Here is a 13,863-nt window from a genome sequence, read left to right on the forward strand (position 1 = left end):
GGGGGGCAGCACTCTGTTGGGATAGATATTTGCCCTTTTGGTGGGGAGAGGGGGGAGAAGTTTGCACTGAACCTGTCAGCTAGGATGTTGGCAATGTCTGTGGGCTCGGTGTATTTTTTGTCATTTTGGACTAATTCTGAGCATATCTGGGAATTCCCACCCAGGTTCCTAACATAACTAAAGAAAGCCTTGTGATTATTCTTAGTGTCCTGTGCAATTTTTCTCTTGAAGCTGGCCTTAGACGATTTTATGAGTGCCCGTAGTTTTTTGCTAATACTGATCAAAGATGCCTTCCCTTTTTGGGATTTTGCTCTATCATGTAATAGCTTCCTCCTTCTATTGTATAGTTTGTTTATGGCTGGGGTCCACCAGACAGGACGCCTGCCTTTGGAGGATTGGGTCTTGGTTTTATTTGGGATTGCATGATCCATGCATTCCTGAAGGTGTTCATAGAATGCGTTTATAAAGGATTCTGCGGTCTGGGCCGTATTTTCCACAGGCCCGGGGGCTTTGAAGGATTTCGCCTTGGTTTTGAGGCGTGTGAAATTTGCTTTAGAGAAGTTTTTCACTGTGGTTTTCTGGGCAAGGGGTGGGGTCGGGATGTGAATATCCAGTGAGATTAGTTTATGGTCTGATCTTACCAGTGAGGGATACACTTCTGGTCTGGAGCATAGTGTCTCCATGTTGGTGATGATCAGGTCCAATATGTTTTCCCCTCTTGTGGGAGTGGTAACAAGTTGTTCCATAGCATTTGAGTTTATAAATTCTAGGAACCTTTGGGCTAGGGTGCTGGAGCTAGAGTAATGCTCCCAGTCTATGTTTGGGTAGTTGAAGTCGCCCAATATAATGGTGTTTGGAGAGACCTTCATATTTTCCAGTATTCTCAGGAAGGCCAAGTGGGGTTCCTGTGTTTGGGAGGGTGGTCTGTAGCAGGCTATAAACTGGAAGGCAGTTTTACCCACAGTTAGTTGCACATGGATAGTCTCTGATGCTTCGTGCTGTGCCACCAACCTGGAGGTGTGGGTATCTTTGACGAATATTGATACTCCCCCTCCTTTTGTGGTTGGGTCCAAGTTTGGGGGCCGAAAAGCATGGTATGAGGTATAACCTCATGTGCCTGCTCCACCTCACAAAACAGCAGTAATGCTTTCCCAACATTATTTACTGCAAAACCAAGTTCTCTCATAAATGGGCAAATATGCTACCTCTCCAACATTCGCAATCTTTCTAGGAGCTCCAACTTTTCAAAGATCCCAAAATAAGGACAATGTTAAGTATAACTCGAATTCATTTTAAAATGGCAATAAGACCAGCACATTTTGCAACAACGTGCATTTGTCTTGTACGAAACGCTAATGCCTGGTATTACTGACTATAACCTTGAAAACAGGTACATTAATCGCGATACAGTTAATAAAGTTGGAGCTCCTAGAAAGATTGCGAATGTTGGAGAGGTAGCATATTTGCCCATTTATGAGAGAACTTGGTTTTGCAGTAAATAATGTTGGGAAAGCATTACTGCTGTTTTGTGAGGTGGAGCAGGCACGATCTCCGTGTATCCGTTTTATTTTTTATTAACTGTATCGCGATTAATGTATCTGTTTTCAAGGTTATAGTCAGTAATACCAGGCATTAGCGTTTCGTACAAGACAAATGCACGTTGTTGCAAAATGTGCTGGTCTTATTGCCATTTTAAAATGAATTCGAGTTATACTTAACATTGTCCTTATTTTGGGATCTTTGTTCCCTATTACTTTTGGCTTTATCCCCAATTCTTGAATACAGAAGTGGAGCACCACTGGGTCAGGCCATTACCCCCATCGTAAATAATTAATTAAATGCGCTTCAATCGACACAGTTTCCAAACAATGTATAATGATAGGAACGAAGATTGCCCGGAACCAATATTCGGAAATCAAAGTGTCAGTCGATTACTTTGGTTGGAAATTGCCGTGTCCAAGTAGTACATGTGTGTATTATTGCTTCTCGCTCGTACTTCTGAGTCGTTTGTATTTTAAGAAGTACAGCTGAAGGATGAAGCTGTTCACACATAATATGTTAACTTCACATGTAAAAGGTGTAACAAAGGGATACCCTCTGCTTCTAAAGGTAGATAACGAGTAAGATCACTGTTATTCTTTTGAAAGTAGACGTGTAGGAATATACATAGCACGTGATTTTTAAGTTGTAGAAGATATTGTTAGCTGCTCAGGAATAATATGTGCTGGAAGAGTTCATTGCTTAAAGGGAGTACTGTTGGATCATCTGTATATCGTTTGTTGTGAGTTCTGTCTTTCTAGATACTGTGTCAAATATACGGATACAAAGTGTGTGTTTTCCTTGCAGGCTCCGTTAATAGTTTGCCAAAAAATAAAATTACTAATGAATAAGAAAATTGTGTGTGGATAGGTTAGTTTTGTTTTCTCATTTCAGAACATGTCACCCTTTCATTACTATTCAAAACATGAGATTTTGTACGTTTATTATGCTCATAAAGCAATACTTTTTGTACTTAAGATCATGTTGCTGTTTTATTTGCTATCGTGCTGTACGTCATGTTGTGCTTTTACACGTGTGGAGGACAACACAAAAAATAAAATGAATGGTTTGATGTGTATCAGAAAATGGGATTGTGTGACCTTTTGTATTTGATCACTTGAAATTAGTTAACAAGTATGTTGAGGCATTGAGCAGATCTGATGGAATATTATGAATAATTGAATGTACAGCAGGCAAGTTATACTGCTGCTGCTGCAATTGCTAGTTGATAATGCTGTACATTTATGTGTATCTAAAACAACACTCATTAAGTACATCTATTGCAAAAGCCATCCACAGTAGGGTATCCATGTGGTAATGATTTTTTTTATGTGGGCTAAGTCACATAATTATGGGTGCAGTGAATCAGGAGACCATGACAAACAAGTACCCACTTTTAAGGTTTGAGTGAATGTTCTAGTAAATATTTCATCAAAAACATATCCCTAAAATGCTATAAAATGAGACTGTTCTCTGAAGCAGAAAAGGGTTTGCCCGGAAAATGTAGCAGCAATGATTTTTTCTCCCAGTCACAAAATGTAAATAAAATATTTCCTCCCCACTGTGTAAACAAATGCATAAATAATTACTCTGACTGAGTGCCACACATTTTTATGGCACTTTTGTTAAACGACAGTTCACTTCATGAATGCATTCAATGAAATTTTTATAATATGTTGCCTCATAGCAAGAGATTGGAGTATGATTTGCAGTGACAATACGATTGACTGTAATTAATTTGTGAATTATTTGCTAGAACATTTTAACTTGTTTTTATTTTTTGGCAGTTTATTTCCAATGTTTTTGGTTGTCTTTCTCTCTTATATATAATATTCGTCTTACATAGGCCACTGAGCTGAAAGTGAACAATATCGATTTTAATCCAGAATTTGTTGCTCGAATGATTCCCAAGGTAGAATGGAATGTACTGGTAGAAGCTGCAGAAAGTGTAAGTACTTTTCTGTACTGTTTTTACTCTAGCCCTTCCTTTTTCACCCCCAGCACTGTAAGTCAAATATATTTTAACCTATGTTGTATGGGGTTCATAACATTTATATTTTGTGATTAAGTGTGTATGTGCATTATAGGTCAACTCCTTTGGAAGTTAAACATTGCCTCAAGATATTTGGTCTTGGTCTAGTTGTTGTTTTCACTTTTAGGATTATTGTACCAGTTGCATTAAAGCAATAATGTTTTCTTCATTGGTCTGGGTGCAGGTGTAGTACAGGGCTGGATCTAAGAATAGCAAATGGTTACCTTTATCTTTTTTTTTGCAAGATGCTTTGGCAGCAGGAATGTTAGAACATTGTAACTCCCAGAACTAAAACCACTTGGCAAGTAAAACTCCCCCAAGCATCAGCTCAGCTTATCCTTTGCCTCTGTATCTAGACAGTACTTACTTCATCTCTTTCACATCTCTGTTATGCACGTGGTTTAATCACATTGTGAAAGAAATTTAAGGTACATCCCGGATTGTCCTTTCCATAGGTTAGTCACTTTCATTGATTTCAGAATTCCAGTTTTATTTTTCCCCATATTCTTTCACTGTAGTTTCCCCCAAAATCAAGCTGCCTCCATGAGAAGTAGCCCTTTTTTTGCTTCTTGATGTCTCATCTTTACATAAATCCATAACAGATCAAACAGTACTTAACAGTTTGCCAGTTGCAAATGAGTCAAGTCCTTCAGAATTGTTCAGTGACTGAAAAATTAAAAATCTGCTGTCAGAACAGCTTATCCTACCCTCAACTACATCCACTTCATTTTCAGTCTCCCTTCTAGTTACAGTTCTAGCAAAATGTGAAGGAGAGGGACAGGTGTGTGTGTGTGTGTGTGTGTGTGTGTGTGTGTGTGTGTGTGTGTGTGTGTGTGTGTGTGTGTGCGTGTGTTTCGGTGGGGGGGTGAAGAGGATGAAGAAAGAAGATCAACAGGAGTATAAAAAGGGCAAGTGCAAAGATCCCACTATGCATCTCACTCCCTTACCAATGCCTGCTGTGTTTAGTTTCTGGACCAGTGAGTATCTGGCTCACAAACCTATACATAAAGTAGTTACATTTGATATGGTGGGTGGTGGTCATTGAGGCTGGTGTAACATTGACAGAAAGCAGAAACTTATACAGTGTGTCTCATTACCATTTTCCAGACACCAGTGCTGGTGCCTGCCCATATCGGAGTAACAAAGCCAGAGTGAGAGTTTAAGATTTTCCCTGCTCTAAGGTGAACTCCTCTCACTTCCCTTAGAAAGATTATGAGCAGGGTGTCTCTGTGGTGTAGAAGGATGGAGCCCTAAATATTGCCTGGTTGACTAGGGTTTGATTAGCTGTCCCAGCACTGAAGAACTAGTGAAAGGTGGGAGAGGAATGAAAGGTCTATGCCTCCCTTGTTTCTCTTTAAGAGAGTAATGGGTGCTGTGCTGTGGAGGCCTGCTGCTGCCATGTTGCTGGTAGTGATTCATAAGTTGTTACGAGACTAACCACCACTAAGTCGTTTAAAAATCTAGCTATGCACCCCAAACCATTTTGGTCCCGAGTATCATGGATGTCTTTACGGGGGGAGGGGGGTGTTCGTAAGGAGGTAACTCAAGATTTGTAAGGGAGGGGTGTTTGTTGGGATAATACTTTTCTTCTTGATGGCCTATGTCCAAAAGGGACATGGGGACCAGACCAAGAGTAAATTTACAATTTATAAAACCAAAAGAAGCAGGAACAGCAACAATGTATACCAAGAAAAAATGTAAGCCAAAAACACTGAAAATCAGGAGAGAACCAGGTCTTGGCGTAAAATGATTTAATTCGCTATTCATCAAAAGCGACTTAATCAGAAATACCAGTATTTCTGATGAAGTTGCTTTTGACCGAATAGCGAATTGAATCATTTTACGCTAAAAGACCTGGTTCTCTCCTGATTTTCAGTGTTTTTGGCTTACAAATTTATAATTTTATAATCCAGTTGTCAAGATTATATTCAAATAGGGTCTGGGAAGAAAGGAGAGCCTGTTCCTTAATGTGGGGATTCTCTGGGACATGTCTCTCTCCAGCACATTCTTTTTATATGTCAAAAACGAAGTTCAGATCCCTGGATCTAGTGTCTCTGGTGCTGTTTGTTTTGCTCATGTGCAACAACTCCATCAGGGCTGGGTGTGAGGAGGCCCTCTAAGCAAGGCAAAGATTCCCTCTCAGCAGCCTATAGGAGACTAAATACAGAGACAGATCTTTTAGGTGCTCAGTGTAGGACAAGGTAGTCATGCCCTGAATTCTCCTGGTGAGAAACCTTTGAGGGTGTTCCAACTCTTGCAAGTGTTTGGTTAGATAAATGCCAGTGGGGGGAGTATTGTATTCAATGATAGGTCTAATAAGGGCTGAGCAGGGTGGTACTAGAACTTTCTTGGACCTGGATGCCATACCCCTGCATATACGTTTGGTGACAACTGCATGTTGGTCAAAGGCCAGATTGCTGTTTACATATGTTCTCGTATCCTTTACTACTGGGTTGATTGTTAGGGGTGTTTTATAGATGGTGTAATTAACTTGGATTGACAGTTTCCCAAAGGGCATTATAATGCATTTTTTAGCATTGAGTTTTAGGTTTTGGTTTTGGCACTAGTCATTTTGTCTTGAGTTAAACCCTTTTGCAAGATGTTGGCATCTTGGCGGGGGGGGTCTGTAATGCTCCCAGTTTACAGTCATCTGTGAACTTGGTGTGTCAGAGGCATTGAACATTAGCCTTGACTTCCAAGAAGTAGATGCCAAGCAGAAGCGGACCCAGCACAGTGGCCTGAGCTCCTCCACTCTGACTAGTGCCTGGTGGAGGTGGTCTCACTGGTCCTGACATCCTGCTTTCTGTCTGTGAGCCAACAGGCAATCAAATTATTTTTATGTAGGAATTTATGCCCATCTCAGAGAGCTTGTCAACAATGCCTGAGTGGGGTATTGTATAGAATGCTTTGACCAGTCAAGATATTCAGTATGTGCTATTTTTCTCTCAAAGAAGTCTACCAGGTTAAGTAGGCATGACCTTTACTTAAAGCCATATTAAGATGGGTCCAGTGTCTGTAATTTGCCAGTGTCTTTGTTTACCATTTCCATGATAATTCATTCCATGGCTTTGCATATTAGGCTTGTCTGAGTCTGTACTTCATTGAGTCAATTGATGGCTCACCATTATGAAGGGGCATGACTATTGTGGTCCTCCATTCACTTAGTGTGTAGCCTGTTTCAAGTCTGTAATTGGAGTGTCTCAAGTTGTTCTGATAGGCCACTTTTTAAGACTGTTCGGGAGACAACTTGGGCTGTTGTCAGGAACCATGGATGCGGTATTTTTGCCGTTAGTGAGTACTGCCAGGCCTAGTCCCTGCTAATAGTTGGGTAGTTGGAGGTGGTATGTTGTAGGAGGTTTTACATGGTGCTGCTGGGGAGGAGTTGGGGGTAAAGTTTGATCTGAATTCTCAGCGTGTGTTACCCTAATCGGCGAAGGTGGTACTGTTCACCACCAGTTCAGTGCACTGTTGTGTGTTGCCTTTAAGATTCCGGACATAGCTGAGAAGACCTTGTGATTATCTTTAACTTGCATGACTATTCTGATCTTATAGTTGGCCTTGTTGAACTTGATTAGACCACTTAGTTTCTTGTTTAGTTGTATGAGAGCACTTGTATTTAAGGGAATTGTTCTTCCTGATTTTGGCCATGAATTTTTTTCTTTTATTATATACCCTATATAGGTGAGGATTCCACCAGGGGTTTGTTTTTAGTGTTTGATATGGGTTTACTTCTGGTAGGTATGACAGCTTCTATGCAGCCATTCACATATTTATTTAATTCTGCATGGGTAACTGTTGTCTCGGCATTAGGAGAGGCTTGAATTTTGACAAACTGTCACTTAATAAGACGTAGTTTGCCTTTAGAATAGCTAATTGTTACTGGTTTAGCCAGGTTTTCGATGTTGGTTTTTACTTCAAAGGAGGTGATTTTGTGATCCGAGCTTGCTAGTTAAGAAGTAGTGGAGGGGGAGGGTTGCAACACACTGCCATGTTTGTGAGTACCAGATCCAGTAAGTGCATGCTTCAACCAGAGGATCAAACAAACAGTCTGTTCCAGGGTGTTTTGTGTTAAATTCTAAGAAGAGTTGTGTCTGTGAGTTTGAGGCAGTGTTAAGTTTCCTAGTCTGTAGAGAGTTAGTCACCCATGAATAGGCTATTAGTTGGGTGGTGAGCACCTCTAGTAAGTTTAAGTAAGAGTTGTGAGACCCTGAGGGCATAGATGCTGACCTGTAGCTAGTCATGATATGGTGAGAGACTTTATCTATGGTGACCTGCATGTGGATGAGCTCCATGGTATCATCCTGTTTAACCAACCTAGAGATATGTTTGTTGTTGTCATAGATCTAGACACCTCCACCTTTGGTCCTGGTCTGTGCTGTTGGTCTAAATTGTATGGAATGCTATGTAGCTTTGCACTGTCTGAGTACTTTCTATAGCTTTTAAATCAAGTCTTGGTCACAGCACAGATGTCTACATTCTCCAGAGTGAGGAGAGATCGAAGGGTGTGGAGTTTCTTGTTTAGGCTCTTAACATTGAGCAGTAACACCTTAAGGTTGCTTGGGAACCCTTTCTGTATGTTGCTAGTTTTGCCTTAAAAGGGCTCCAAGAGGTGGATAAAATTGTAGCCAGTATCATAAAGTCTAGAGGGACAAGTGCAGCCATCCTTGGCAAAGCAGTGTGGTCTGCTGACAACGTCCTCCCATGTTGACATATATTTGATCCCCCCTGGAGTGACACCAGAAACTAAGCCAATTATTAAAATCAATTATTTTATGCTCCTACTGTGCAGTCATCCTTGGTGAAGTTAGACTGCTGCTTAATGCATGGCACATATTTATCTGTGACGCACATTCTGAAAGATCCATTGTGTCTCTTCAGATAGTTGTATTAGGTCATTTATATCCACATAGACTATGATAAAATCATATTGGTACCTAGGGTGCAGTGACTTGAGTGTATGTGTGGTATTGTAGATCCTGGCTCCAGATAGGCAACTAACCATTATCTTCTCCTTGTCTAAACTGGTGTGTGGGGCATCTGTGTTGTCACACAATGGAGTCCCTAATGACAAGTATATGCTTGCCTTATAGGCTTTGCTGTTGGAGGACCATTATGTGTAGGCTTATGTGAGATGTTTGGTGTTGCCTTTGGTGTGTGTTTTAGTGATTGCTTAGAAGCAGTATTGCTGTTGGGTGGTTTTGGAGGTCTTTGAGATTTGGGAAGGCTTCTTTTTGAGTGCCTCAGCATAAAACAGTCTTGTGTGTCTGGTGAGCAGTGTGTGTAAGGGATGTAAATGTAATGTGGATATTCCCAACAACCTTGTTTGCATGCAAGATGTTTGCTTCCAAGGAAGTTGTGTATTTACATATCTCCTGTAAAGTGTCATTTTCTTTAATGATTAACTGGTTGTCTAAGAACATGAGACAATTGCTACATTGCTTTAGTATATCCAAATCTGCCAAGATGGCCACAGAGACATTTGAAAATTACATATCCATGTTGTCCAGTCCTGTAATAGCTGTCTAGGATTAAGGATTTGGTTTAAAACGGGATCTCCTAGGGCAGTTTCTGGGGTGAAGAGCAACATTTTATATAGTGCTAGAATATGTTAGTGCTAGTCCATGTGCAAGCTAGCTGTTTTAGTCTTCATTCTGCACAGTGCCACACCATTTAACAGATTTCTGACCTAACCCTAACTTAATAGTGAAGCTTTACTGTTTAGACATATGCTGCTATACAAGGCACTGCTAACTGCTGCTAAGTGGCAACTCTGCACAAACTTACCTAATTTATAGCAGAGAACAAAAGCTTGAAAACTGACTTCTACGTCCTAACCAATAAGCAACCACACCTTGAGCTCCTTGGAGTTATTTCCATCTCAGAAAGACCAGGTAAGCACCCTCTGCCACAAGATGGATGATCCTGAAATTTCTTAATGCAAATGCAGCTCTCAAGTGCAGATTAAGCAACAACAACTAAGTCCCTGGCTAATTTGCCCACCTGCAAGATGATTTGGCAGCAAACTGACCATTTTTGCCACAAAATTAAATACATGCTTTAAAAAATGTTCAAAACAGCGGTAATCACTGTATAAAAGCAAGTAGAAGTACAGTAAATAATATCTTAGATGGCTCTGGATGCAGTTGAAACACTCTCTCAGTTTTGCAGAGTTCTCTGATAATGAGATCATGGCAGTGTGCACCAAGCTGTTAGGGGGTGAGACAGGCGAGGAGGGGGTGAGACAGGAGAGGAGGCAGTGTATTTCTGTAGAGGCTGGCATAGCCTCTTAGCATCCCATTGCTTGCATCTGGAGGATTGGGACCCACGTAAATACTTCACAAAGGAGGCAGGGACCTTCTCATGGCATCTATGCATGCCCACAGAAGAGTCTAGAACCAGCACATTGGGGTTAGGGCTACAAAATGCCATATTTCTGTAGTGTTAAGATCTCTCCCAGGATAGCCTGAAACTTGCCACGAAAGGGAAACAAATGGTATGCTAGGGCTGCTGAGAAGAGCTAATGAGTAATGGAGGTAGATTTAAAAAAAAAAAGTGTATATGTATGATTATGAGCTGCTGGTAGGTGGTGTTAATGGGCTGGCTAGTGCATGCCTCAGCCATGCAGTAAGTACCCTTACTTCAGGCCTTTCTGATGCGTGTTCCAGCCACTTATTGGATATGAAACCACTTGATATCAGAAGCAAATCTGATTTATCTACTGTTTGTTGTGCAGCTGTCAAGTTATTTGACTGCTGCCCATCAATGTGTTACCAGATGCTGACCTGTGGGCATCTGGCTCATAGCATCTGTTGCACTGTTACAGTGTGACTGTCTGTTAGCAGGTTCTCTGTAATCTTACCCATGTATATGTCCTCATCAAGCCTTCCAGTTGGCAGTGGCTTTGTGACCATCTTTGTTCATTCTGGGACCTCTACTCAAACCTTGCCCAGCAGTCTCACTTTTTCCATCTTGTAACCTTCCACTGGATAGTAGGTCTAAGAAGTATTATATGCCATTTGTATACCATCCCAGGTAAGCTTCCTGTCCTGTGCTGGTCTTCTTGGCAGTTGACCTGCTGCATATCACCCACACTAGCAGTGCAAAAGGCAGTAACCTCAGACTTTGAATGCATCCTAACCGAGTGCACTGTATATTAGCAGGCAGTTGCAACTGCAGTACCATGTGAACATATCTCCACTAATGTAAATGATGATGATGATGATGATGGACTGTTTCTATTCCTTGCCTTTCAGAAGACCACAGATTTGCAAAAATACTAGAAATTATGTGGCAGAAAGGAAGGTAGCTACAAGATGCATTTCCTTCACCATAGATAAGGCTCATTATGCTTGTTCATCAGCTGTATCCTGTATTATTTGTTGCATTTAAGAATCTCATAACATTTAAATTGGGAGTACACTGATACCTTATCTCATGCTCCCAGAAAAGCAGACTGGATCTTTAGCTCACTCAAGAACTGATCATTGCCAGAGTAAACCTGAGAATGGGTTCTATATTGTTCCTGACATAAATGAAAACCTAGGTTTTTTTACTCCTCAAGTGCAGGCTGCCAGCCGGGAGACAGAATCAAAAGCTGTGGACTGACGCAAGTTTACACCTTCCACCCTTCACCTGATGGCCATAACTGCCTTGGAAGCTCCATCATCATTTGGAACACCTGAAAAAGACAGATACATCCATGGACCAATGAGCAGACCGAGTACAGTGGTTGTCTTAAAGCCCAGGTAGGCACATTTGATAATTTAGACTTGCTCACATGGTGCAGGGAGCAGATCTTTCCCATTTCTTCAGGGACATAACATTGGATGTCTACTGTTGAGGAGCCATTGCTGTTCAGCTCAGAAACCATCATCTTAAGGCTATGGAAATTGCACTCTACCCTTTTGGCTGTGGGGATGTCTTTTCAGCTTCTTCAGTGGACCTTGCAGCGCACACTACAAAGTCCTTGTTCCAGGAAGGATGGCAAATAAAAAACAGCAATGTAATCAGCAGACCTCTGCCTGTCAGCAATACATTGGCACTGGGGCTGGTTCTGTGGCCCTCTACACCAAGAGATAGACAGGGGAAGACATTCTGGGGGAAGACATTCTGAGGGTAGTTCCCAGAGTCCTTTTCCCTTAACCAACTACTTCTCATTGTGGTAGATGATCAGGAGGAGGATTGCCCTCCATGCATTGGCCTAGGGAAAAATCATTGTTGGTGCTTGGGTCTGGAAGGTCATAGATGGACAGCTGCTGTTCTTCTCCCATTTGATGCTGTCTTTCCAATACAACTTATTCTCTCTTCACCCATAGAAGGTGGCATTCTTCAGGATTTTCTCATCCTTCCCCCAAGGAAGTCATCCAGCACATACCCAGAGACCAGCAAGTCAAAAGTGTAGTGCTGTTGCTTTCCATTACCCAAGACAACAAGGGACATCAGACCCTTTCTAGGCTGCTGTAACCTAGACACTTACATTGCTAAAGCAAAGTTCTGCATGGCCACTACCCTGGCCATAATGTCATTTCCTCTAGTGTCCAGAGGAGACTAGATATGATATTTGGATCTCCAAGATGGTTAAGTCCAGGTCAGAATAAGGGTGTCACAAAAGCGGCTTACTCTTCCAGACAGGAGGCAGTTACTTTCATTACAGAACTTTGCCTTTATAAAGAAACGCATGTTTCAGGACTTTACACATACATTTTAGTGGATGAAAATCCCCTCTTGACCTATCTAGTCTGCCCATTTTCTTATGTTTTGGATTATCTATAGCTCCTTCTTTAACAACACCTCATTTCTTCCACCCTCATTTCTTTCTTATGTGGGCACCTTTAGCTGAGGATAGGGTTGGGCATAAATGCCTGCATCTACTGGATGTCCTCCCCCCTTCATATGTTAGAGTAAGCAGCTGCAGGAATAATGTATTGTAGGAGCAGGAGTTATGTTGAGATTTACTCCTGACTGGTCAGGTTTGTGCAGCAGATCAGCAATGAAGGAACTTGATTTTTTGCAAACCATTATTCCTACACATGCTATCTCTTGTTTGTCAGCCTTGTAGAAATGGACTGGGAGGTATGGTCTGCTGTTCAGTACTACGCATTTTATTTGTGATTTGTAAATTGGCAGTCCTCAAACTGGTGTATCCACACTTCATAGCAGCAACAGTAAAAGGTTGGAACTTCCAAATGACTAAAATTTTCTATGATGACAGATGCAGCCCCATATGCAAGACCATTTCTCATTACAGGTCTGGCATCTGATCGCATTATTATGCATACACTTCAGACATTATGAGGACAGAACTGCTTTTTCCACTGCAGCTTTTGTTAGTTATTCATGAAGAACTGTGTTCAGAGGAAGCCTTTGTATGTGTTGCTTGGGTGGGGCACACAGGGTTTCCAAGTAGTGTTTTCATAAACGCAGCTTTTGAAATGTGCATTAGTTGATGACTGCTTCCCTTCTAACCACTCAAAATGTTGTTGTGGCACTAGCACCTTTTCCTCCAAAGAAGACCTTATCAGTCATTGATTTGCTGGCACTTCAAAGGGAGCAGGACAGGATCACCAAAATGCATGAATAGCAATAGCAATATGTGGATCCCAAGGCACAGAAGTCAAGTGGACAAACCACTGACTATCCTATAGATACTAGAAGGGAACTCCAGCCACTGTTATGCATGTTGTGGCACATATTTTGGCACATATTTTCCATCTGTCAATCTGTGCAGATTAAGAGTGTCCAACATTTTTGGCCCAGGGGCCACTTGCCATACTTCACAAGGTTGGGGTGGGGAGGGGGGGCACTTTACCATGTCCATGTATTTGTTCAAAGCAGTACATTCATTATAGGACATACTGAGGGCCAAATAAAATGTTTCAGTCAGCCGGATTATGGCCTTAGGGCTAGCTGTTAATCTAGACTGTATGTGTAAATAGTGTTTGCTGTGTGTAATGTGCTCTACATTTGACACTTCAATAACGCAGGAGTACACAGCTGTTTGGCCTTGTCTTGGCACATGCCCAGTACCATTCCCTTTCGTTGTATTTAGCAGTGCATTTGCACTCACATTGACCTCCTGTTCTCTCATTATGACTTGACTGGATTGATATGTTCTTCTGTGTTCTTTTTTACCATCATTATTGCTTGTTTCACTGTTTAAGACTGCACCTATAAGATATGTTCATTTAGCAGTGATGCTGGTAGACAATCCTTTTATTTTAGTTCCCTTTTCCCTTTATTTAGTTTCATTATCCTTCCATTTTTCTTTTTGTTGTCATCTGTGTTTTTCAGCT

The 13,863-nt window shown here is 41.4% G+C and overlaps 1 protein-coding gene across 1 annotated transcript in view; it reads left to right on the plus strand.

Annotated features, from left to right (window-relative positions):
• Nucleotides 1–1,907: 1,907 nt before the first annotated feature.
• Nucleotides 1,908–13,863, plus strand: part of TRMT112 (tRNA methyltransferase activator subunit 11-2) — a 45,128-nt gene continuing 33,172 nt past the window's right edge. The window contains exons 1-2 of the mRNA XM_044075812.1: nucleotides 1,908–2,109; nucleotides 3,386–3,487. Coding sequence (XP_043931747.1) covers nucleotides 2,035–2,109; nucleotides 3,386–3,487 — 177 coding nt within the window. The 5' untranslated portion in view covers nucleotides 1,908–2,034. The remainder of the gene's footprint in view (nucleotides 2,110–3,385; nucleotides 3,488–13,863) is intronic.

The sequence above is a fragment of the Protopterus annectens genome, chromosome 6.part1 (assembly GCF_019279795.1).
Source record: "Protopterus annectens isolate FY-2018-M chromosome 6.part1, PAN1.0, whole genome shotgun sequence".
In the NCBI taxonomy this organism is placed as follows: Eukaryota; Metazoa; Chordata; order Ceratodontiformes; family Protopteridae; genus Protopterus; species Protopterus annectens.